The 25,782-nt window shown below is 43.9% G+C and overlaps 2 protein-coding genes across 4 annotated transcripts; one reads left to right on the top strand and one right to left on the bottom strand.

Annotated features, from left to right (window-relative positions):
* Positions 1-588: 588 nt before the first annotated feature.
* YWHAB (tyrosine 3-monooxygenase/tryptophan 5-monooxygenase activation protein beta) lies at positions 589-19,034 on the bottom strand. Of its 3 annotated transcripts, none has more exons than XM_073309644.2 (6): positions 18,902-19,034; positions 8,139-8,440; positions 6,954-7,077; positions 4,651-4,814; positions 2,976-3,071; positions 589-2,450 (listed from the first exon to the last, which is right to left on the bottom strand). In XM_073309644.2, exons 2-6 carry the CDS (start codon positions 8,430-8,432, stop codon positions 2,394-2,396), a joined length of 735 nt encoding a protein of 244 aa, XP_073165745.1. In that variant the 5' UTR covers positions 8,433-8,440; positions 18,902-19,034; the 3' UTR covers positions 589-2,393. The 3 variants fall into 3 exon arrangements, with proteins under 3 accessions (XP_073165745.1, XP_073165747.1, XP_073165746.1); XM_073309646.2 differs by lacking the exon at positions 18,902-19,034 and adding an exon at positions 18,568-18,673; XM_073309645.2 differs by lacking the exon at positions 18,902-19,034 and adding an exon at positions 12,576-12,674.
* Positions 18,902-24,710, top strand: LOC140897263 (myb/SANT-like DNA-binding domain-containing protein 7). Its single transcript, XM_078848179.1, has 3 exons — positions 18,902-19,095; positions 23,037-23,640; positions 24,227-24,710. Exons 2-3 carry the CDS (start codon positions 23,058-23,060, stop codon positions 24,310-24,312), a joined length of 669 nt encoding a protein of 222 aa, XP_078704305.1. The 5' UTR covers positions 18,902-19,095; positions 23,037-23,057; the 3' UTR covers positions 24,313-24,710.
* The last annotated feature ends 1,072 nt before the right edge of the window (positions 24,711-25,782 follow it).

The following is a 25,782-nucleotide window of genomic DNA, read 5'->3' as shown; positions in this document are numbered from 1 at the left end:
TGATCCCCACCCTTCCAAAACTGTTGAGCTCTGGTCTTGCAGTCAGATGCAGAGCTGTGGCTTCTGTGATGAGAAATTAATTATTGAAATTTCCAGGGACTGACTGACAGGTACACACAGTGCTCTCAGCATCTGCTACGCAAGCCCCATTAACAAGTCAGATAGGAACCTAACAATAGTACCCAGGTCAGAATCTTGTGTGTATTAGCCATCAACAGAAGTCACTGCAATAGATGTTGTTCATATACTGTGTTTTCAACCATTACCATACTCAATGAGTCTCAAATTAAATAAGGATATTTATAGTTCCGTTTCTTCCTCCTCTCCCCCACAACAGGAAAATGTACAGGCATGCGCCTAACAGAATGGACATCAAGCAACAGAACCAGTGTCCTCTACTACGAAGTGAGTACAGTAGCAGAGTTTTTTTCATTTTCTTAGTGAAAGGAATGATTTAAATATTTGTACCACTTAATTAGAGTCAAGTCTCACAGAGTCCAAATTCTGGACATTACAATAATGAGGTGGTGATTCTACTACCATAATTTTCTGTTGCCACAAGTGTGACAAAGATAAAAAACCACAAGGAACTGATAAATTTTTTTTTATTATTCACTTTTGAATTCTTTTACACTTTCCTGATTATTTTGTGTAAGGTGAAACTAGAACCGTTTAAAAGACATACACAAATCTAGTACATCAATAACCAGGTATTTCTTTTTTGCTATACTATTCTCACAACCACGTGTGTGCTAGCAATATAACCGTCACAGAAGCAAACTTTAGGCAGAATACTGGTCAGTAAAAACAAAGCGAAAAGAGCTACCAGATATACAGACAGGCTCGGTTCCACATTCATCACTACTGCATTTATCAAGCGCCAAGTATTAACTGCACTATTTGTTCAGCTAGTAGAGGGGAGTTTTAAAATCAGTGCATGAAATTCTCTCTCCAGGAGACAGATGGACAGACAAACAGATGGATTCTACAGCTAGGTGAAATGGTAAAGGGATGATACTGGGAGACTGATAGATGACTATTCCTAATCTTTTCCATTGCATTATTCATGCAACTCTTATGAGGTCTTATCTGACTGGACCTGTTTGGGAACACAACTAAATGAGGACATTTGGAGTTCTAATATCACAAGTTCCTAACAAGCATTACAAATGTGTAAGGTCTGCATTCCAGTACGAAATAATGGGAAATCTTGAACATTTTAGGTAATACCAGGATCTGGCTTAAAGTGGCAGACATTAAGAGCTGAAGACTACAGCAGCACTGGCAACTCTCAAACATCTGAGTGAGAGACCTGTCCAATAGCACACTCAGGTCTCTCCATCACCCTGATATCACTTATAATCCACAAATAATGGAACATATGTAGGAGTCCAGAAATTTTTTAATGACGTTTAAAAGCAGATGGGAGGAAGATTTCTATAAAGTGAATTCAAAGATGGCAGAGTGGAATATTAGAAATTTTTCCAGATAGAGTTCAGAGTGGGAATACCCAAGGAGATTTTAATTCTCCTAAGTGAAATCCAATCTTTGCATTATTTTACTCTTAACAGTATTATCCAAAAAACTAATAAGACCATTCATACAATATTAGTCTTTTCCTGTTGCAAGTTGACAGTAATGCACCAAGAAATCTTACTACTAAAGAACAGTCCGAGTTGTAACTAAGTAATTTACTGTTGTGGGAAGGGGTTTTAATCATGCATGTTGAATGAGCACTGGACCATTTTTCAAAGTCAAACCCCAATTACTTGCCAATGTAATTTGGAAACCTAGGCTGCTATACTCCCAAAAAACTGAACTCTCAGAAAAGTAAGATTACTTAAAGTGAGCTTTTGACTGAAAGCAGTGCACCAAACTTGGTTAAAAAATGTCTACAGAGTGTGCCTGTTAAACTAATTCTCTGAAGTGTGTTACTGAACTGGAATGCCATACAATGGATTGTTTTCCTTCCATGCCCCAGTGTCACAATATAATTTTTATAACTTTCTGTACAACTTTACAACAGAATTGTACTTCGACTATTTTGGTGCCAGATTAAGCTTTCCAGAGTTACATAATTAATATCTAGTTTCTACCAGGAAGAGTTTTGTAAAGTCAGCTGCAATTACAAAACCCATAATCACAGTGTTGAGTTAAAAATATAAACACGGTAATCATAACTGCAAATGTTCATAATAAGTTCAGAATGCAGTTGTATAACCAATCTCCATTTTAAGTACACAAAACACCAACCAATTGTTTTTACCCCACAGACAGTTTTTGCTACGTTGAGGTTGTGAAAGTCGATGTACTATTCTTTTTGCTTGTCGCACAAAGGGATATATGTGTAGGATACAGAGTGACATTGAACATATAGTGAAGCGTGACAGCCATTAGTTCTCTCCCTCCCCAGCATCCCCTTCATCTCCCTGGTTTTCCGATGTCCATAGCTGTAAGAAAATACAAACACATGTTTATGCTGAAAGCATGCAGTTAATTACATTTGTCAGGAAAGGGGAGATGGGGTAATTAGCTGTAGGTTGTGCAATTTTCTTAATGGAAGAATATTAAATGGTTGAATTTAGTGGCAAAGAAAGAATAATGAACTAAAAACAGAAGGCTGGATGGAGGCTTAGGAACAGAAAGCAAATGAAGCTTACAGGCAGTACGCACTGGAGGAAAGTTAGCTTTTGGGAAACGGTCAATAAAAGTGCACCTTTCAATGACAATTGATTGCAGAAAGGCTTACTAACTTGGGCTAGTACAGCAACTGCCATTTTATTTAGCATACAGAGGCAATGGCTCTCAGATAGGTCCAATTACACTAGTTGGTGTGGTGGTTTCTCCATAAGAGAAGTGATTTGTAAAGCAGAGGAATATACAAAACTTCTCATGATAAAGCCTATTTATTGGAGCCTGAAAGCCTAACATTTACAACAGTGACAAGTGTAGTAGTTTGCCCCAGTGATACTTACTGTAAGGTTGTCCCTTAGTAGCTGCATGATCAGAGTGCTGTCTTTGTAAGACTCTTCATTCAGTGTGTCCAGCTCAGCTATCGCTTCATCAAAAGCCTGAAATAGGCAATACAGTTTAACAGAGCAAAGACACCAGATTTTCAAATTCTGTACTCATCTGAATTCAGTTTCATTTACACAGATAATTTTTTTCTTAAAATTTTCCCATATTACATTTAAAATTCAGTGGGGGGGAGGGGGTACAAAAAAACAAAGACAAAAAACTAGGAGTATTTTTCCTCTCCCCAAAAGAAAAAAGTACTAGCCAGGCTCAACTACAACAAAGTGAAGACCAGGCCACTGGCCGACTGGAAGAATTCTATTTTGTTACGTGAGTTTTAAGATTAATTCTTGAACCAGGCCTACTTCCCAGACCAGCACAGAATATTCAAGAAGTGTACAGAATGGACTGCTTCACATGGCTCAAAACCAACCCACCCACCCATTTAAAGAGCAGCATTGTCAGACAAGTTCCTTAGAGTGTCTTCACTAAAAATGGAGGGCTCAAAGGTTTGAATTAGAAGCAGTGGGCATGTAGAGCTAAAGCTGAAAAATTAGAGGTATCTTCAGGGTCATATCTGCTGCACATAGAAAGGCAACTAAAGACATAGCAAACAGTGTGACAGTGGAAGAAACAATGTACTTTCCACTAAAGACTAATATGACCATAGTTGCCACCAACTTGTTTTATAAAATCTTCCATCAAAGTCCATGCAGCATGTTTGACAGCTGCCATGAATAAGGCCCCCTTTTCTATTTAAATAGATTTCTATCACAAACGCAACCACATTTGTAAAGCAGATTGATTTACAGCCCAATAACTTAAATAGCTGAACTAACAGTAGTAAGTGCATTGCAAGGGAAAAATCTCTTCTTGCTACAGAATATTAGGACCCTGAACAAAGTGCACTGTACGTATATGCTAAGTAACTCTGAATGCCATCATTATCCAAGCTGTTAGTTGACAGTTTTCAATTGAAGCAAGTAGAGGTGAACTAATAAAAATACCACATGGAGATATTCACCTCTCAGAAAGAGATTTGGTCTAATTTTAAGGAGAGGTAAAAGACAAAAACGAACTCACTTGTGATCTATTTGGGCACAATTAAATCATCAAATAGTTTGCCGCACCAATCAAACCAAAGCGGCTTTGGTCTTTGAAGAGGGACTGGGATGTTACAAGTCATGAATGGAGAGCACTGGTAAAGTCACACTGGAGAAACTGCCCCATCAAATTTTTGAAATATGCTCAACTAAAGACAGTGTTATTATTTTCAGTTTTAGGAACTCTAGATTAACACAAACATTTTAAAATTTCCAAAACAAGTACTTTCTGGGAGAATCCTGTGAAAGTGTGAAGAGGGCAGCTTGTCTTATTCCTCACAGGGTAATTGTCAATAGTCTAGTATGCTTTTGCTGGTTTATGTGAAAATATATTAAGATACAGATATTAGTGTGAAAGGAGGCCAGCAGCTCTGAGGCAGGCATCCTCCCGCTGACAGAGTACTCTTGAAGGAGAATCTAGTTGTTTTTAGAAGAATAGATCACTCAAAATTACCTTCAGAGGTAGTACTGTACACCTTTAATAGTTTTCACCTTCAATAGTTTAAAATATTGAAAAGATGAGTCTGCTTACCGTCTTTGCCAGACTACAGGCTTTTTCAGGGGAATTTAATATCTCATAATAAAAGACAGAGAAATTGAGAGCCAGACCAAGCCGAATGGGATGTGTAGGTTGCATCTCTTTCTTGCTAATTTCAAATGCCTCCTGGTAAGCCTGCTGAGAGTTTGATACCGTTGCTGTAAAAAGCGATTTCGGTAAGATTAATACATGGTAAGTCACTACATCTCTTATTTTATCATCGTGTATTTAAGGTAAGGATTATTTATCATCATCTTACTCTGGGCAATTTAGGAACTTTGGACATCTGGTAACAATTCCAATTAGAAGGTTAATAAATATCTACATGTAAAAAACAAGCACAGAGGGCTTCAATAATTGTAATGGTAAAAATCTAACAATAAAACTAAGCTATTAATGCAGGAGTGCTCATAAGATTTAAAATGCAACAACCCAAACAAAGATTAAAAAACCATCAGACAAAGTTGTGGTTAGTACTGTTGAACTCAAACTGCATTGTGTTTAAAAGCTAGAAGCCAAAAGAGGAACAGGAAATAGTTCTGGAAGGTAAACGCTGAAGAAAACTTGGGAGTGGGAATTCCCTAATGAGCCATTCCCTAATGCTTCTGAGAAGGAAGGGTCCAAGAGGCAACCTCTTGTCCTGAACTCCATGGGTTAAAAATTGGGAGTACAGAGGAACTGTGAGTGCCCCCTCCCCAGGCTGATGGGTAGCACAACAAGCTCTAGTGGGACTGTGTAGCCCTGTGATCCTGCTCATGAACAGCACTGACTGCCCACGGACTTCCAGGCAGAGTTCAAGTGAAGTTGAAGTTACTTCAACCAGTGAAGTTACTTCAGCTAGATCCCCTGATATAATTAGGAGGGTACGACTGGCAGGGCATTTTCCATGAGGAAATAATGCATTCCTCCTCTCAGGCTACCAGATCCTGGATTTGCTGAACTTTCAGACAGGTGGAAAAGCCTTTCCAGGGATGGGAGGAGAGACATTTGGGGACAGAGCAGGCTGAATGAGGGATGGCAGTGTGTTTGGCTTGATGTTAATTACAGAGACTCACCTATAATGGGTTTTTTGGGGGTGAAGGGGGGGCGGTTTGGTCAGAGCTACGACACTGGCAGACCATGTGCCAGCTCATGCCGAAGCCCTAGGCCTATTCACTTGTGTATTAGTATAGATCAAAGTGATTGTTAAATGTATAAGAGTGTACTTTATGTTTTAACTTCATGAAAACGAATTGGATGTTACTTACATTGTTTTCACGTATCTGTATCCTGTTATAACATAGTAGCAAACATTTACATTGTGTACACCCCTGTAACTAAATAACCCAAATGAGAAAGAAGCATTATAGAATGCAAATGAAGAACTCTAACAGAAAAGATTTATTTTCAAAGCAAGTGCTCATTGTGTGATGATGATGAGAGGTCAAAGACTCAAAATGTATTCCTCACGCTCTGTCAAAGAAAAAAACATGTGGGTACTGACACTGTCAGCTTGTTTTCTGTGAGAAGAAGCTATAAGTATGGATTCAAGGAAAGATCCTGCACCTCTGGACTGCTTGGACTAGTATGGGAAAGTGTACTAGATACAAAGCAGAGATCCCCAGAGACAACCTGGGTATCCTGAAAAGACTTTTTGGAAACTGGAAGTTTATTTCATCACTGCCACCATTTGGAATTACAAACTGTGAGTCACCTGTACGTATATTTTACCTGTTTTAACCTCTCAATAACACATTTCCTTTTCTTAGGTAATAAACCTTTAGTTAGTTTACTATATAACTGGCTACCAGCATGGTCTTTGGTATAAGATCTAGAGTACCAACTGACTGGGGGGGAAGTGACTGGTCTCTCGGGCCTGAGAGCAACCTTATGTGGTGTGATTTTTGGTTTAAAGAGACCTTTTCTCACAAAGTCCAGTTTGCCTGTGTGGTAAGATAGACTGGAGAGTCTAAAGGGACTATCTGTGACTCCATGGTAAGACAGTTATAGTGATCCAGGAGTTCACATATGTCACTGGCTTGGTGAAATCTAATTATAGAACACACCACCAGCTTGAGGTGTCTTCTCTGTTTTCTGACAATCTGCGCTGAGGAAGACACTCCAGAGAAGCATGACAAGAGCAACGAGCACAATGCTTGTTTTCAATAGTTAGTGAACGTTGAAATCTATATAAATACTCCTCACTGAAAACAAACATTTCTCTCCATACTTCATTCTGCTCAGTGACCATTTGACTTCTGATCGGGGGGAGGGGAGGGGCGTGTGTGTGCGTGTAAAAAGATTTTAACTCTACCTACTTTGTTTGCTGTCCCCAGATGCCACCTCCGAAAGATATCTGAAGTAATCGCCTTTCATTTTCAAATAGAAGACCTTGCTTTCTGGCTGTGTGGCATTGACAATAAGGTACTTATCCAAGAGTTCCTGAAAGAGGAAGCATCACAGATGCTTTTGTCATGAAAGTCACAGGAGTGATAAACCTACACACATGAAGTTTATTATCCACTACCAAAGTGCAGAGAAAAATCCACTGGGGAGTGGGAAACTTGCCCTGTTGAGGACCTATACCATTCATTTCTGCAAAATTTCAGCTCTCAAAAAGTTGATAGCCCTCCTGATTGCGAGGACAGCTTTTCATATGCAAACTGATGCAGTGCTGTGTTCATGAGTCCGCAGGTACAGAGCTCCAGGGCTTCCACTGCTATTCGTAATTTTGCTGCTGTTTGGCAGCGTGAGATTCACAAGAGTCTGATTACTTTCACTGCTGCTGTTTAGAACTGTGGACAGCAATGAAGTTGTCTAAAGCTATGACTAGCAACAGAGGCTGCACTTGCGTATTCAGAGGAACAGGACTCAAAAATGGTTGCAAGAGGAGTACCAGGAACCCTCTCCCCTTCACATGCATTAGGATCTTGACTGAGGCAACCACAAAAGAGCAGAATCCCTCAACCCCTAACTTCAGAGAAGCCAGGAAACTGGTGTGGGGGAAAATGCTAGCTCCTCTCCTGTCCACAAAAGAATATGGGTAGAGGCTTAAAATTTCAGGTGATTAAAAGACATAGGAGCATCTATCACCCACTCTCCCCCACCAAACAGGAACAGCACCCTGCTAAGAATCCGAGCACCCGAGTGTAAGTGATAGGCTTCTTGCCAGGGCAGCTGGCCACAGATCCTTCTGGTGTCTTCCCCTTTCTCCCCCAATCATCTTCCATATTAATCTCTGCCTAACAGGTTTTGTGCCTTTGGCTAGTAGATGGTTTTGTTTTGTTATTTGGTAGGTGATAGCACTTTAAGAGAAACTGAATACAGTTACATGAAAGAAACTAGAAGACTCAATTACTAAACCCAGCCAAGTTCTTTACCCAGAGCCATAAGAAATTATCTTCCTGCCTGGATCTTTAGCATCTCAGTAAGTGAGGCTCCTTAAGCCTCCCTGGCAATTGGTGCAATGCTAACTACTGTTATTTTTGCTGCTGGATTATTACCAGAACATCATTGCAGATATCCTGCAATTCAGCCTCAATTTTCTCACGATACTCTCTTCCCATCTGCTGTTTCTTCTCATTCCTCTCCGTTTTCTGTTCAATGCTGGAAATTACACGCCAGGAAGAGCGACGGGCACCAACCACATTCTTATAGGCAACAGAGAGTAGATTCCTTTCTTCATTGGACAGTTCATGTCCTTGCTCAGTGACAGCCTTCATAGCAGCAGCCATGTCATCATAGCGCTCAGCCTGTTCGGCCAGTTTGGCTTTCTGTACCAGCTCGCTTTTATCCATAGTTATTCCTTAAAAGGAGAAAAAATAATTTATCTTGATTGCACAGGTTGTGGAAAACAAATGATAAAGGTAAAAGGGGATACAGTGTAAGTCATGATCATAAGTCATAAGTGGGAAGTCTGTCTTCTTCCCGATCAATGTAGTGAGTTACTAGCAGGAGTTTAACTTTATATTTTGGTTATTTCACTAAGAGCAGCATAGAATCATCGGAGTGGAAGGGACCTCGAAAGGTCATCTAGTCCAGTCCCCTGAATGCATGGCAGGATTAAGTATTATCTAGACCATCCCTGACAGGTGTTTGTCCAACCTGCTCTTAAAAATCTCCAATGACGGAGATTCCACAACCTCCCTAGGCAATTTATTCAAGTGCTTAACCATTCTGACAGTTAGGAAGTTTTTCCTAATGTCCAACCAAACCTTCCTGGCTGCAATTTAAGCCCATTGCTTCTTGTCCTATCCTCAGAGGTTAAGAACAACTATTTTTCTCCCTCCTCCTTGTAACAACCTTTTATGTACTTGAAAACTGTGATGTCCCTTCTCAATCTTATCTTCTCCAGACTAAACAAACCCAATTTTTTCAATCTTCTGTCATAGGTCATGTTTTCTAGACTTTTCATCATTTTTGTTGCTCTTCTCTGGACTTTCTTTAATTTGTCCACATCTTTCCTAAAATGTAGCGCCCAGAACTGGACACAATACTCCAGTTGAGGCCTAATCAGCATCTTCTGTAACATTTAAGGATCACAACCAATCACACTCCTGGAAGAACCTGAACATTACCTTCTCAAATGTGACATTAATACTAATGTTATGTCCAATCATATCAATCTTTCCCCCGCCCCAGACAGATTTCTCCTCCAATCCTCTTTATCTTACCATGACTCCAATCTAACAATACCAGAAGTCTGAGAGGAAAGGTTGCATGTTCAAACAGTTACCAAAAAAGAAAACCAGGACTTGTTCATGTTACAGTATTCTCTGGTACTCTTCCATGACAGGAATAATGTTCTTAGAGCAGGAGTATCTGAAACACTGGACAGCTCCTGCTGTCATTGAGCAGCCCTCCTTTGCTTCGATGCAAAATGCAATGCTTCTGTGGATATTTAAAACAGCAAAATAAAGCTGCAGTGTTTGGTACCAGAGAAAATGTTTTTATACTGCCCTAACAGGAAAATTATTTCTTATGTCTGTGTTTCTCTACACATGAGATTTTTTGAGACAATCAACCCTGCTATCCTGCAGCATTTTCAATGTCAACCATATTTTAATACAGAGATTGAGGGAGAAAGGATGTGGCACATGACAGTCATGCAATTGTAAAGTAATTGCTTACGTGGAAAGAAACATTCATCTCTTTTGAAATGCAATTTAGCAGCTGGAAATAAGGTCAGACATATGCTATATGACCAACTCTCCACTGAGCACAGTTTAAGAACTTCTGCCTCAGGAAAATGGATGCTGGAGTTAGTAAGGAAAATGGCTTTTCCTCACTGCTATGTTCTATGTGTCTGCAAGGCACAATGGTAACATGTATACAACTGGTTTCAGAGTAGCAGCCCTGTTAGTCTGTATTCACAAAAAGAAAAGGAGTACTTGTGGCACCTTAGAGACTAACAAATTTATTTGAGCATAGGCTTTCGTGAGCTACAGCTCACTTCATCGGATGCATCCACTGAATGCATCCGATGAAGTCAGCTGTAGCTCACGAAAGCTTATGCTCAAATATATTTTGCATCCGATGAAGTGAGCTGTAGCTCACGAAAGCTTATGGTCAAATAAATTTGTTAGTCTCTAAGGTGCCACAAGTCCTCCTTTTCTTTTTATGTATTCAACTAAGTTTGAACAAAGGACTTGTGTGGTATATGCACGGTCACCTTATGGATGTGCCTGTTCTGGGAGCCATTGGATCAATACAGATTTTTTGCTGAAAGAAGCCATCCCAGAAAATGGAGTCCTCTTGCACACGTAGTTCTGCATTAAGTCTAGTTCTCTTTCAAACACAGCTTTTAAACCAGTGGAACATGGCACTTTTAAAAGGTGCCAAATTGATATTAAGATTGCCGCTCTCCCCAAAGACAAAAATAGGTACCCACAGTGAGTTAACTTATTTTACTTCACTAACATGGCTCTGTCTTTGCAGGAAGGCTCGACTCTAGGGAGACGTAGTTGGTTTGTATCACTGGCTACTGCAGACTCCAAATGAGCTCATCACTGAGCCTGCCAAGGAACCACCAGGTTTTGATTTATTTTGGAAAGACTGATGCAGATTGAATCACATCAGGACATCTCATGGAATATGTGGACAAACCCTCTTTAAATGGAAAATGAGGCAAACACCTGTAGTCACCAGGCACAAATGATGGAGCACATCATATCCGAGTGTCCCCTTTGTTCTTTTGCCGGGGGCCTGCAGCAACGTGCTGGCTATCAAACTTAGATATAAATTTGTAATCATGTTACCTACCCAAGACGTATGAAAGAAGATGACTCCAAGTAAGGATGCCAAGTGAGAGACAGGTTTTTTTTGTAATGCACACACTTAAGCTACATTTGCACTACAAGCTAGAGGGGTGATTTCCCTGCTCGCTGACACATGCTTGCGCTAGCTCTCATTGAGCTAGCATAAGTATAGATAGCATCAGATATCTGGATAATGATGATGATAATCTGAATAGGATAATGGCAGTGGAGGCATGGCTTAGCCATGTTGAGTATATACCCATGAGGTTCAGGTGGGTTCGTTCTCGAAACAGCTAAGCCGTGTCTCCACTGCCCCTAACGCTACCGCAGCTCCGCTGCTATTAATATTTGCACTAGCTTGACAAGGGCTAGCACAAGTACGTATATGCGAGCAGGGGAATCATTCCCTTAAGCGCACAGCGTAGATATAGCCTTAATAAATATACTGCCTAGTAAAAATGTAAGTTGAAAAGACAGATCAGTCAAATAGCAACATTTTTTGGTCACTATTACAACCAGCATGAACCAGTTCAGATGAACTAATGATGTAGAGTTGCAGTGCTCTGTATTTCAAGTCAACAATATTCCACCACCTTCTTGCCGCATCCCAAATTGCTAGACTTTCAATTATGAAATGAATTCAATTTACATGCTTAACACAGTAACTAGTTCACAGCTGGGGACCCCCTAACTTTCACTGTTAATTTGAAGATCAAAGTATGTCTATATAAACAGTGTTTTATAGTGTATGAAAGCCAGCCATAAATACTAAAATATCTCACATAACTGTATGACTCCAATTTCTTCAACCTGCACTGCCTCTTGAGGCATTTCCATTGTAGTCACCTTTAGGTTTACCACAAGCAGTTTACACAATACCATTACCATATGATTTGGATTTTTGTTTTGAAAAATAGTCTGCATGCTGAAATTTAGAGACAAGTAGTTCTAAAGAAGTTTGCATTTTGTTATTAAAAAAGTTTGTGTTATATTCTAGCTGTACTTTTTCAGTAGCACAGCACAAGTAGTGCTATGGATCGCAAAACAAATCACCTGTGCAGCGTTCAGTTTAGGAACTGTGGAGGGTTTATTAACACGATGCTAATATGATATATTTATCTTTAAATGCAAGTCCCTTCATGGCAGTCAGTGGGTTCACTTAAGGGTACATTAGGGAAACCACAGAGGGAATAGGGAAAGGCATAGAGAAGGTACAGAAGAAAGTCTGACAAAATTGACTGTTCAACCCAAACGCAAGTACAAGACATACAAAACATGTTATCTAGCCTTAGTTATTGGACTGTCTAAATTATGTGTACATCTTAAAGACAGCTCACACTACTTACTAAAAAAGTCTGACTTCTTCAATAAGAACTTCATTAATTGTGTACATTTGTACCAGAGTCTGAGATGCCAGTGTTGGAGCCTCAATTTATTCGTTGATTTGACTATTTTAACTTGTCCTAAAATCTTTTATTGTTAGTAGGTTTGCTACAAAAGTATGAAGTGCTGTTCAGTAAAACGAATTTAACATAATTCAAATACCACAGTGTTTTCTTCCAAGAAAGGCATTGCCCCACACCAAAATGTGGATAATCTGGCAGTACGCACCTACCATCACTCTCACTGAAGGGTTTGCTGTATAAAGGAACACTGTTAGAGACTTGATTCTCCATTGCTTACCTTGTTAGAAGCTTGGAGAAGGGCTTTGCAGAGCTATGATGACTTGGGCTCCATAAGAGGGAAGTGTTTGCCAGAAGGAAAAAAAAGACACAAGGAAAGGAGTGACGTTTGAAAAAAAAAAAAAAAAAAACCAAACCAAAAAAGCCACTATCAGTTATAGCTGGTCCCTCCCATAAAGGAGCTGAAAGCTGTGTCCTTCCTAACAATAGATTAGTGTGCCACAGCCTGGAACAAGCATCTCTGGGATGCCTGGGCTGGACATGTTCTTAGGCCACAAATGGAAGGCACCAGTGGTGATTACCTGCAATTAAGAGTATGGCTACACTTGCAGATGTAGAGCACTTTGAGTTAAACCAGCCTTCCGAGAGCGCAGTAGGGAAAGTGCTGCAGTCTGTCCACACTGACAGCTTCAAGCACACTGGCGAGGCCACATCTGCGGCACTTGCAGTGGCTTTGGGAGTGGTGCATTATGGGCTGCTATCCCAGCATGCAAGTGACTGCAATGTGTTTTTCAAATGGGGGGGCGGTGGGGTGGAGTGTGAGAAGGAGTATGTGGTGTGTATGTGGGGGGAGAGAGAGTGGGTTTTGGGGGGGGCTGAGAGCATGTCAGCATGCTGTCTTGTAAGTTCAGACAGCAGCAGACCCCCCTCCCGATCCCCGCCTCTCTCTCTCACACACAGCATTCCACAGTAATGGTTGCTTTGTCTCGGAGCAGATAAGCAGCCGGCTGTCAGAAACGGAGATTTCGAAGGGCATATCCGCATTCCTGCAGCGATTCAAAAACAATGACAACAGTGGCCACTTGACTTAAGGGGATTATGGGACATTGCCGGAGGCTGATCAGAGCGCAGTAACACAACACCTCGTTCACACTGGTGCTGGGGCGCTCCAGCGGGGGCACAGCAAACATTATTCCACTCGCCGAGGTGGAGTACCAGCAGCGCTGTAACCACGGAGTCAGAGCGCTCTATGTACCTTCCCAGTGTGGACGGGTAGCGAGCTAGTGCACCCGGGGCTCCTTTATTGCATTGTAACTCACAAGTGTAGCCAAGCCCTAAGAGCAGTACATTCAACAACGACTGTAGTGAGAGACTGACAGGAATTGTCTAATGTAGCATAGATACTTTTGGGGAGAGGGGTGGGGCTGTTGCAAGTCATAGCCATGGAAGAGTTCTGAGAACAGGGCTTGTTAATTCTAAGTAGAAGGTGAGAGACACTAGTGCTTTTCAGATTTTTAAGAGCATGCTAAACCAGGGCTTAGAACCCCTCCAAAAGGCAATGATTGCATCCTATCTCTGATCAAGAATGCCAGCAACCAGAGTGTTCAAAGGTTGGAAGCACTCAGTAAGCACTCAGATACCAGAACTTTGAATCTAACGCTCCTATGTATTAACCACTGAAGCCATCACCCTTCTTCCCACTCCTGCAAGCTGAGAAAATATCTAGGTCCTGTCTAGCCTAGGGTCCAACACCACAACCAGGTCAAGTGATCTTAAAGGTATTAAACTGTGTCTACAAGGGAATTAAAAGGTTTCAGCTGAGTTTGCTTGCTCATGTAGACATGACCTGGATTGGATTTCTTTTTAATAATTGTACTGCCAGAGGTAGGTATCTGTAAAAGACACTAGTTTATAGCTGCCCCTGGCTCCTTTAGGTGAGAGGGGAAGTAAGGAGCGGGAGAAAGCCACAGTCATTTTAGAAAGGGCACCCAAGGTCAAAGTAAACCCACAGGACTTGCAAGCAAGGACAAAGGTGGTGAATTTGGGATTTATGTAAATTTTAATGACAGTTGAGATAAAAATGTTTAGACACTCAACATTCCCCACCAGATTACAAGAGATCTATGATAAACCATATTTTAGGCCCAAGTTACTTGACAGTGATCATGCCTGCTTTTATAGGCTCTGCTGCTTCCAACCATCATGAGCTATTCAAGACCAACCGTCAAATCAGATCAGATGTAACTGCATTTAAACACTGTAGAAAGTAGATGAAAAACTGGCAATGAAAAATATCTGACTTACATAATATATTGAACTGGCAAAACAGTACTAATAAGCCTTCACTGTCCTGAAGTTTGCTTTCAATGACCTGCTCTTTTGATGCCAAATAGGTCATTGATCCTTTTTAAATAGTTTTAATGCTTGTTAGGTAGAAATAATTAGACAAACATTTCTCCATTAGAAAAGATTTGGGAAAGAAAGGAATGCAATTATTGGTTTGCCATATACGTCAATAAGAAGTCAGACAGAAAAGTGGGTTAATACACTAACCTTTCACTTTTGGAGAAATTAGTTTAAATCTAGATTTGGTCTCAAGGGATAAGTTTGGTAGTTTCAGACTCATATGCATTTATTCCCATCACAAAACTGCTACAAAATTTAGTACTGGAAGAGCAGAAGAATAGTATAGGAGATATTTGCAGATCTACCTACCAAAAGTGAACAGCCCCTCAACATATCTGATTTGGTTTTAGCTGGTGACATTAATGCGGCAATTCACCCCCAAATGAAAAATCCATATCAATTACATAGCATCCCACACTCCAGTTCCATAAGTTTGGAGCCTAGATGGGGATTCAAAAGGAGGCAATTGCCTCCAAAACAAAAGGAAAGGCTTCCTTCATAATTTAGTCATGTGCATGCTAATGCAAGAACAACTGTAGTATTGATAAGAGACAGTTTGGATGATGCAGATGATATCCACCATACAGCTCACACAGCAGGCACCACTGCTGATGTGTACTCTTTAAATCAATTCATTCCTCAGCTCCCTACAAATTAAATACAAGAAGCCTGTTTGCCTTTTAATACCATTCCCCCCCCCCCCCCATTTAGCTAGAGTTGTGTTCTTTATCTTGACCTACGGATTTAGGAGTGGTGAGGAAGAACACTGGAAACTAAATACAGATTACTCATTGACATCAGAATTTCTCATTCATTGCCTTTCCACAAAGAAAAAAATCCATTCATCACTCCAAGCTAATGGAAATAAAGTACCCCCCCATGGTAGTATGTATTATTAAAAAGTGACATTTCAGAAAATTGTACATTCCCAGTAAGATTTTACCCAAACACAGAAAGCTAGATTTCTCCTCGATCACCATTAGGTTGACTAGTAAGATTAATAAAACGCACTTTCCATATTCTAGGGCTTTAAACAGGTAGCATAACATGTGGAATATCCTCTCCAACCTTATATTATGCAGCCTTACTCTCTTCCAAAACCCCCAACAAAACTCATTTCTTTCAGTTAGCTTTCCAATGTGCCCATCACCTAGGTGACCAGATAGAAAGTGTGAAAAATCAGGACAGAGAGTGATGGGTAATAGGCACTTATATAAGACAAAGCCCCAAATATCAGATCTGTCCCTATAAAACTGTGACATCTGGTCATCCTTCTGCCACTCCAAACACTGCCCCAAAATCTTCATTAAAACTTTGAGAGAAAAAACTGTCAATAAGTAAGCCTTATGATCTCTTTCTGCACAATCACCTTCCTATATATACACAACCCTTTTCCCACATCTTTTTGTCACCCCTTGCTATGTTATTTACTTAGGGCGTGTCCTCACAGGGAAGTTAGGGTGAAATAAGCTAGGTTGTGAATTTAAAGCCCAATAGCTATTCCACTCTAGCTCCGCACATTAGGGTACCTTTACACAGCAGTCGGGAGGTGTGACTGCAGTATGCATATGCATTCCCTAACTAGCTTTGATCTAGCTAGCTAGCTAAAAATAGCATTGAAGCCAAGGCAGCACAGGCTAGCCCTTGAGTGCAAGCCCTCTGGGACACTAGATATGTATTCAGGTGACAAGCCCATGCCGCTGCAGTTTCACTGCTATTTTTAATGGGCGAGTTAGAGCCAGGTATGGCTACATGTGCTGCAGTCACATCTCCCAATTGCTGTAGAGATATACCCTAAAAGAGTGTCTTTTTTCAATTTAGCTTAATCCACTTGCAAGGTCAATTAAGCTAAATTGGACAAAGACACCCCTACTACAGAATAAGAGTGTCCATATGTGGAGCTAATGCAGAATAGGTATTGCATATTAGCTATTCCAGGCTATTTCCCCATGTAAGCAAGTCCTTAGATTGTAAACGCCTTGGAGTAGGGACCTTTCATTCTGTCCAAACTATTATGCACATCTATAGTGCTATATAAATAAAGGACACTTACAAGTGGAAACAGGAAAGTATATAATGTACTTAACATGGTTAGAATTTTGTTCCAACTATTATAATCATTTCTGGCTAGGGTCCAAATGAAAGTAGTGAGTTTCCCCCAAAAACATCTTCCCTCAGGTGTAAAACTCATGCCAAAATAAATGTGTTCATATTACAGCAAATCACCTTCACTAATATTAAAGTGAAAGTATTTCTATTACAGGATGGGATAAGTCTGTTGCAAAATAAAAAGCCATACCGCTGCAATGCTTTAGTTTTAATGTAATATGTATCAGGGCACTAGCCTTCTGTCTGAAGAACATAGTTCCAAACCTTATTTATGTGCCAGTTGTGCCTTCCAACTCAGTCTCATCCTAGTCTATTTGTGCACATAACAAAAACCACACACTTAGCCTGCTCTGCTTAAAAGCTAGTGAGAACCAGAATAGCAAGGATATTGCAGGTCAGAAGATGGTGCACTGACAAAACTGAGTGTGCAAGCGTGTACTGGACCCCATTTGCTTTAATGGTGTTTCACTTCCTGCATATCAAATTAACTCAAAATCTAAATATAGGTACATGGCCAGGACACTTCATTTGCAATCAGCTATTTGCTAGTTGCCCCCCACTTTGGGATCTAAGACCCAAAAATAAATAGTGTTTTCTCCCTCTGGAAGGGTGAATTTATACTTTCAAGGCCTTTTTTTTTTTTTTTTTTAAATGGACTCTGTTCTGGGGAACTATCAAAAAAGATACATCCTCCTGCATAAAATGCTCTGAGACAGTTCATGAGACTTCTGATTTAGGTAACCTAACCACTCCTAAAGCTATAAAAGTTTTACAGCCTTATAAATGTTTTCAAGCTATTGAAGTTACATGTACAGTACAATTTAGCTTTTAAAGTATTATATATCTTTCAGTTTGCTTCCTTGTTTGGAACAGTTACTGTAACTTCAAAAAGACTAAATGAAATAAACTACTACATTTTAGTTGGAATCTTCACTCAGTGACAATGTCTGCATGGCACTGATACTTGCACTATACAAGATAACATCTGTGGATTACAACCTCATCAGGGCAGTTTATGGGTTTTTCTAAGAAGTCTTACAAGTTGTGCCTGATGCCCAAACGAGTATTCTTTCCTCCTCGTGCCTGCCTACATTTAGTTCTGCCTTGTGCCACAGCAGAGGCTAGTAATAAATAATATACCACCTTTGTTATTTGTATTACTATAACATCTAGCAGTCCCAGTCATGGACCAGGACCCCATTGTGCTAGGCACTGTATCTGTGCTCTTACACCCACCTATTATTCTATAAAGATATCAGGGCTGCATCCTTACCTCCTCCCTATTTGTTTGAAACAACACCACGAGTACCTATGTGAAAAGGATGCTATGAAGTGCCATGGACATTATTGCCATCTCCTGAACACAGCAAGAGATTTTTATTCACGGTAGGCAATGCCTGCAGCACAGGAATCTGATCTGTGTGCAGCAACAGGGCGGGGGCCCCCAGTGCAGGCAGCTGGGCATCCTGGCCCACGACGGAGAGATCGCAGGGAGCCTTGGGAACGAGAGGCCTAGAATCAGACCGGAAGGGGGAGGCTCATTTCCCAGCCGGTAGGAGCCGAAGGGTGGCAATCACGGCCAAGGGAGCAGCCCCTGCCAGCGACGCCTGCTGCACACAGGTGTGCGAGGCCAGCCTAGCCCTCGGGGGAGGTGACTCAGCCTAGGTGGGGCTGGGCTGAGGGAGGCTAGAGAAGGCGGTGCTGCCAGCTCAGGCCCTGCGGCAGCCTGGCAGGAGGGGAGTGGGTCACACCGTTACCTGGGCGGCTCCACTTCCCCGCCCGGCTCCCCGGAGAGACACGAGCCACTGCAGCCCGGGGTGGGGGGCCGCCCCCCAGCGCGGCCTGCGAAGGCCTCTGCCCGCCGCCTGCCCCTCCCACCCCGGGCCCTGCCACCCCCGAGAGAGGGAGGAGCTGGGCCGGCCGAGGCTAGGGGACCTGCCCCCTCCTACTTCCGCGAGCCCTTGGGCCTGTCGGGCCGCGCAGCGCCCTGCCTCCCCCACGGGGAGGAGGGAAGGGGCGAGGCCCCGAGGCCTCTTCGCGACTCCCACCCCCCGTACGCTGTCCCCGGGGCGATGGGCCCGAGACCCTCACCTGGCGGAGGGCTCACACCTCGGTCCCGGGCGGCTCAGGAGACTCCGAGAGCGGCGGCCGCTTCGCTACCGCACACACCCTGCGGCGGCTCCAGCACCCCCTTCCGGTGCCAGCCCCACGCCCCTTCCGCTGCCGGGACACGCCCCATTCTCCCCATTGGGCCAGAGGGGCCGCGGTGCGGGGGGCGTGGGCGGGTAAGGAAACCTCTCGGCAGCTATGGCAACCGGGGAGGTGAGGGCTGGGTGGGTGCGTAAGGAGGGGATAGTGCAGCTGGGCAGGCGGAGAGGGGATGGGGCTGTGGGGAGGCTGAGAGGGGGTGGGGTAATAGAGAGGGGTGGGGCTGTGGGGAGGCTGAGAGGGGGTGGGGCTGTGGGGAGGCTGAGAGGGGGTGGGGTAATAGAGAGGGGTGGGGTCGTGGGGAGGCTGAGAGGGGGTGGGGCTGTGGGGAGGCTGAGAGGGGATGGGGTAATAGAGAGGGGTGGGGTCGTGGGGAGGCTGAGAGGGGGTGGGGCTGTGGGGAGGCTGAGAGGGGCTGTGGGGAGGCTGAGAGGGGTGGGGCTGTGGGGAGGCTGAGGGGATGGGAGACTGAGAGGGGTTGGGGTCGTGGGGAGGCTATGAGGGGATGGGGTAATTGAAACAGGATGGGAGGTGAAGGGGAGCTGATGACATCATCATTGATCTCCCAGCCTCAGACCTGCACTCTGTTTCCTACTCTGTTCCCCTTTCCTCACGCCCCGTCTAGGCCATATCTGAATCTTGCTGCTTTTCCTTAGTGTTTCCAAGCTCCAGACTTTCCCCTCTGCCTGTCCATGCCCTCATCCTCTCCCATCTCAACTACTGTCTTGGCCTCTTCTCTGGCCTGGCTTTGCCTTCTGTAACCTTACGCCTCTCAGCCCCATTCAGAACATTGCTGCTAAACTGTCTTCCTAGAACTCTTTTATTGTGTTTCCCTCTCCCTGCCCCCAACTCTTTTATTGGGTTTCCCTCTCACCCCCAATCTTCAAGACCCTCCACTGGTTCCCCCTTTTTCATCACATCAAACACAAGTTTAAAGTCTGTACCGTCAAGGCTCTTCACAAGTTAGCGCCTCCCTATTTATTATTTTCTGAACTCACTGATTCACAACCACCCCTTTCACTCCATTGGAGCCAGCAAACTCCATTACCTGCCCGTCTGCTCTCCCAGCTGGTCAGGGGCTCCAAGGCAGAGGCATTGGGGGAGGGGCACCTGAAGTGCACCAGCACTTGATAGACTGCTGGGTAGCTGCAAGGCCATGCAGCTTTGAAGGAATTTAGGGCACAAGGCCCCTTAGGAGGCCATTCCAGTCAGTGTAAGTTAGAGCAGCCCTGTGATTGCTCTAATTTGTGCCTCCAGGGACAAGGGGAAAAAGTTGTTTAACAATAGCAGCAGGACAACACATCACAACCTTTGTCTCACAAGACAAAACTCTACTATGCTACTAAACAGAATAAGATAAATGAAATGGTTCTCAGCTTGCATTAGATAGTTCCAAAACCTGTTTGAGGCACTTTTGGCTTCAGTAATTTGTAACCATCAAAAGACATACAAAACAACAAGGATCTTGAGCTTAAACTGCAGTGCAGTACATCTGGAAAGATACTTATCTATAATTTACATACAGTGTAAATAATATCTGCATATTTACCCAAGTAGAGCAATTCAGCATTGGATACCCATGTACCTGACAATACCTTTGTATTTGTATACTGTTCCAAGTAACTAGGCACCTGTATATAATATCAGACCTTTCACACCTTGTGGCGGTCTCCTCAGAAGAGGGTTGAGGCAGGCATCTGTAGGTAGTGGCATATGTGGATGGAACAGATGTTTGCTCTTCTGCAGCCTATAGCATAACCTGTTTTTGTTAGTCCTCTTCCCAGGACTTAATAAGAATGATGAAATTAAATGATAGTCCTGTAATAAAAGGTAGTTTGCAAATGGTACTGCTGATCCATGTCATTTCCAGCAGATGGCACAAGTGTCTTAAATGTTAATCAAATGTATGCTGACCTTTCTCAGTAACAAAAGGCATTTGAGGAAATATACTGTCTTCTGAGGGTATAAAAGATGAGTCTCCAGTTTAGAGCAGAACTCTGTACCTAAACTAGGGATGTAAAAGCTTAACCAGTAAGCATTAGGCTTGGATTGGAGTGGCCTCAGCCCTGCTGTGCCAGTGAGACCCCAGTCCCGGCCGGAGCAGGCCCCTGGCTACGCTGGCAGGAGCCCAGCCCTGGCTGTGCAATGCCGGCTGGACCTCAGCCCCAGCTGCACTGGCTGAGCCGGCAGGACCCCAGTACCGGACATAGAGGGCCCCCAACCCTGGCCGCGCCGGCCAGCAATAGCCCAGTCCTGGCTGCATGGTGCTGGCCTGCCAGAGCTCAGCCCCAGCTGTACCACACTGGCTGAGCTAGCAGGACTCCAGTCCCAGCTGGAGCAGGCCCCCAGCCCTGGCTGCGCTGCGCCAGCTGGCGGGAGTGGGCGGGAGCTCAGCTCTGGCTGGCCAGACCTCAGCCCAGGCCACACTGCACTGAGCCAGACTCCAGACCCCACCGTGCCAGGCCCTCCCAGCTACCTTGGTTAACTGGTTAAACAAAATAATTTTAATATTTAACTGGTTAACTTTTTAAACCGATATTTACATCCCTAACCTAAACTGGTCACTAATCTTAGACATGCCATCATGATGTGTTTTGTATACTCAGATATCGTGGTGATGAACATAGTACAAGAATTTAAATACACAGAATCATCCACAAGTATGTGTAGAGGATCCTGTTAATCAAAATGAATATTTGTGGAGCACAAGACCTCATAAGCAGTGTACCCAGCTACTTGACCTAGCTGAACTGTTCAACTCCCTGCTTGGGAGCTAAACGCTTTCCCTTTCCCTATGACTACCTCCTGTGGAGTGAATGAAGGTCATCCTGTGAAATTTAAAATACATTTAAAGAGACCCAAACTCTATCCCTACAGCCAAAATTTGTCCTGGTCTTGGTAATCATCTGTTTAGATTCTGCTTCTCTCTGGCCTACCTGGCACACCTCTCACTCTCCTCCATTCCATTTAAAACCCCACCACCAAACTCATCTTCCTCTCGTACTGTTCTGACCATTTCACCCCTTTTTAGTCCCTGCACTGGGTCCACTTCTGCACCAAATTCAAGCTCCTCATCTTACCTTTAAGGCTCTAGGCCAGATTTTTAAAAGTATTTAGATGTCTAAAGATGCAGATAGGCTCTTATTTGGAGTTTCATAAGCAATGAGACTTGGGGGACCTGACAGGTTTCAGAGTAGCAGCCGTGTTAGTTTGTATCTGCAAAAAGAACAGGAGTACTTGTGGCACTTTAGAGACTAACAAATTTATTAGAGCTTATTAGTCTCTAAGGTGCCACAAGTACTCCTGTTCTTTTTGGGGGACTTGAGTGTTTCAACACAGAGCATTACAGCGCCTAACTAACTGTTAGGGGCCTAGAAAATCACAGGAACAAACACTGTGATTCCCAAAGCCGATTTAGGCACCTAGGCTCCCTGTACAATACATGGGAAAAAAGAGGCACTTTACAATATGATCCATGGAAGTCAGCATGCTAGGTGGGGAGTCACCTAAGCTAGCCAATGGGAAATGCCAACAAGAGGGGTATATCCTAAGGCCAACAGCTCCAACATGAAAGATGCAGGGGACACCACATCACACTATCCCAAAGCTCAGTGGTGAGAGCACTGTCCCGAGAGATGGCAGAGTCTTGTTTAAATCCTTTCTGCCAAAGAGATGGAAACTAAACCTGAGCCCTGGTCTACACTAGGACTTTAGGTCGAATTTAGCAGCGTTAAATCGATGTAAACCTGCACTCGTCCACACAATGAAGCCTTTTATTTCGACTTAAAGGGCTCTTAAAATCGATTTCCTGACTCCACCCCTGACAAGTGGATTAGCGCTTAAATCGACCTTGCCGGCTCGAATTTGGGGTACTGTGGACACAATTCGACGGCCTCCGGGAGCTATCCCAGAGTGCTCCATTGTGACCGCTCTGGACAGCACTCTCAACTCAGATGCACTAGCCAGGTAGACAGGAAAAGAACCGCAAACTTTTAAATCTCATTTCCTGTTTGGCCAGCGTGGCAAGCTGCAGGTGACCATGCAGAGCTCATCAGCACAGGTGACCATGATGGAGTCCCAGAATCACAAAAGAGCTCCAGCATGGACCGAACGGGAGGTACGGGATCTGATCACTGTTTGGGAAGAGGAATCCGTGCTATCAGAACTCCGTTCCAGTTTTCGAAATGCCAAAACCTTTGTCAAAATCTCCCAGGGCATGAAGGACAGAGGCCATAACAGGGACCCGAAGCAGTGCCGCGTGAAACTGAAGGAGCTGAGGCAAGCCTACCAGAAAACCAGAGGGGCGAACGGCCGCTCCGGGTCAGAGCCCCAAACATGCCGCTTCTATGATGAGCTGCATGCCATTTTAGGGGGTTCAGCCACCACTACCCCAGCCATGTTGTTTGACTCCTTCAATGGAGATAGAGGCAATACGGAAGCAGGTTTTGGGGACGAAGAAGATGATGATGATGATGAGGTTGTAGATAGCTCACAGCAAGCAAGCGGAGAAATCGGTTTTCCCGACAGCCAGGAACTGTTTCTCACCCTGGACCTGGAGCCAGTACCCCCCGAACCCACCCAAGGCTGCCTCCTGGACCCAGCAGGCGGAGAAGGGACCTCTGGTGAGTGTACCTTTTAAAATACTATACATGGTTTAAAAGCAAGCATGTGAAAGGATTACTTTGCCCTGGCATTCACGGTTCTCCTAGATGTACTCCTAAAGCCTTTGCAAAAGGTTTCTGGGGAGGGCAGCCTTATTGCGTCCTTCATGGTAGGACACTTTACCACTCCAGGCCAGTAACACGTACTCGGGAATCATTGTAGAACAAAGCATTGCCGTGTATGTTTGCTGGCATTCAAACAGCATCCGTTCTTTATCTCTGTGTTATCTTCAGGAGAGTGAGATATAATTCATGGTCACCTGGTTGAAATAGAGTGCTTTTCTTCAGGGGACACTCAGAGGAGCCCATTCCTGCTGGGCTGTTTGCCTGTGGCTAAACAGAAATGTTCCCCACTGTTAGCCACAGGGAGGGGGAAGGTTGAGGGGGTAGCCACGCGGTGGGGGGGAGGCAAAATGCGACCTTGTAACGAAAGCACATGTGCTATGTATGTAATGTTAACAGCAAGGTTTACCCTGAAAGAGTGTAGCCACTGTTTTATAAAATGTGTCTTTTTAAATACCGCTGTCCCTTTTTTTTTCTCCACCAGCTGCATGTGTTTCAATGATCACAGGATCTTCTCCTTCCCAGAGGCTAGTGAAGCTTAGAAAGAAAAAAAAAACGCACTCGCGCTGAAATGTTTTCCGAGCACATGCTGTCCTCCCACACTGACAGAGCACAGACGAATGCGTGGAGGCAAATAATGTCAGAGTGCAGGAAAGCACAAAATGACCGGGAGGAGAGGTGGCGGCCTGAAGAGAGTAAGTGGCGGTCTGAAGCTCAAATGTGGCGGCAGCGTGATGAGAGGAGGCAGGATTCAATGCTGAGGCTGCTGGAGGACCAAACCAGTATGCTCCAGTGTATGGTTGAGCTGCAGCAAAGGCAGCTGGAGCACAGACTGCCACTGCAGCCCCTCTGTAACCAACCGTCCTCCTCCCCAAGTTCCATAGCCTCCACACCCAGATGCCCAAGAACGCGGTGGGGGGGCCTCCGGCCAACCAGCCACTCCACCACAGAGGATTGCCCCCAAAAAAAGGCTGTAATTCAATAAATTTTAAAGTTGTAAACTTTTAAAGTGCTGTGTGGCATTTTCCTTCCCTCCTCCACCACCCCTCCTGGGCTACCTTGGTAGTCATCCCCTTATTTGTGTGATGAATGAATAAAGAATGCATGAATGTGAAGCAACAATGACTTTATTGCCTCTGCAAGTGGTGATTGAAGGGAGGAGGGGCGGGTGGTTAGCTTACAGGGAAGTAGAGTGAACCAAGGGGCGGGGGGTTTCATCAAGGAGAAACAAACAGAACTTTCACACCGTAGCCTGGCCAGTCATGAAACTGGTTTTCAAAGCTTCTCTGATGTGTACCGCACCCTCCTGTGCTCTTCTAACCGCCCTGGTGTCTGGCTGCACGTAACCAGCAGCCAGGCGATTTGCCTCAACCTCCCACCCCGCCATAAACGTCTCCCCCTTACTCTCACAGATATTGTGGAGCACACAGCAAGCAGTAATAACAGTGGGAATATTGGTTTCGCTGAGGTCTAAGCGAGTCAGTAAACTGCGCCAGCGCGCCTTTAAACGTCCAAATGCACATTCTACCACCATTCTGCACTTGCTCAGCCTGTAGTTGAACAGCTCCTGACTACTGTCCAGGCTGCCTGTGTACGGCTTCATGAGCCATGGCATTAAGGGGTAGGCTGGGTCCCCAAGGATAGATATAGGCATTTCAACATCCCCAACAGTTATTTTCTGGTCTGGGAATAAAGTCCCTTCCTGCAGCTTTTGAAACAGACCAGAGTTCCTGAAGATGCGAGTGTCATGTACCTTTCCCGGCCATCCCACGTTGATGTTGGTGAAATGTCCCTTGTGATCCACCAGAGCTTGCAGCACTAATGAAAAGTACCCCTTGCGGTTTATGTACTCGGCGGCTTGGTGCTCCGGTGCCAAGATAAGGATATGGGCTCCGTCTATGGCCCCACCACAGTTAGGGAATCCCATTGCAGCAAAGCCATCCACTATGACCTGCACATTTCCCAGGGTCGCTACCCTTGATATCAGCAGATCTTTGATTGCGTGGGCTACTTGCATCACAGCAGCCCCCACAGTAGATT

The sequence above is a fragment of the Lepidochelys kempii genome, chromosome 13, assembly GCF_965140285.1.
Source record: "Lepidochelys kempii isolate rLepKem1 chromosome 13, rLepKem1.hap1, whole genome shotgun sequence".
NCBI classification, from domain to species: Eukaryota; Metazoa; Chordata; order Testudines; family Cheloniidae; genus Lepidochelys; species Lepidochelys kempii.
The sequence above is the reverse complement of the archived record's forward strand: the minus strand, read 5'-3'. Positions and strand labels throughout refer to the sequence as shown.

What these genes read in the sequence shown, in the direction of transcription:
- LOC140897263 (XM_078848179.1), top strand. Translation starts at nt 23,058, where the DNA reads ATGCAGAGCTCATCAGCACAGGTGACCATGATGGAGTCCCAGAATCAC. An exon ending in AGGCGGAGAAGGGACCTCTG is followed by an intron (nt 23,641 to 24,226) that starts GTGAGTGTACCT and finishes TTTCTCCACCAG; the next exon opens with CTGCATGTGTTTCAATGATC.
- YWHAB (XM_073309644.2), bottom strand. Translation starts at nt 8,432, where the DNA reads ATGGATAAAAGCGAGCTGGTACAGAAAGCCAAACTGGCCGAACAGGCT. An exon ending in ATATCTGCAATGATGTTCTG is followed by an intron (nt 7,078 to 8,138) that starts GTAATAATCCAG and finishes TTCCTCTTTCAG; the next exon opens with GAACTCTTGGATAAGTACCT. An exon ending in CCTGTAGTCTGGCAAAGACG is followed by an intron (nt 3,072 to 4,650) that starts GTAAGCAGACTC and finishes TGCCTATTTCAG; the next exon opens with GCTTTTGATGAAGCGATAGC.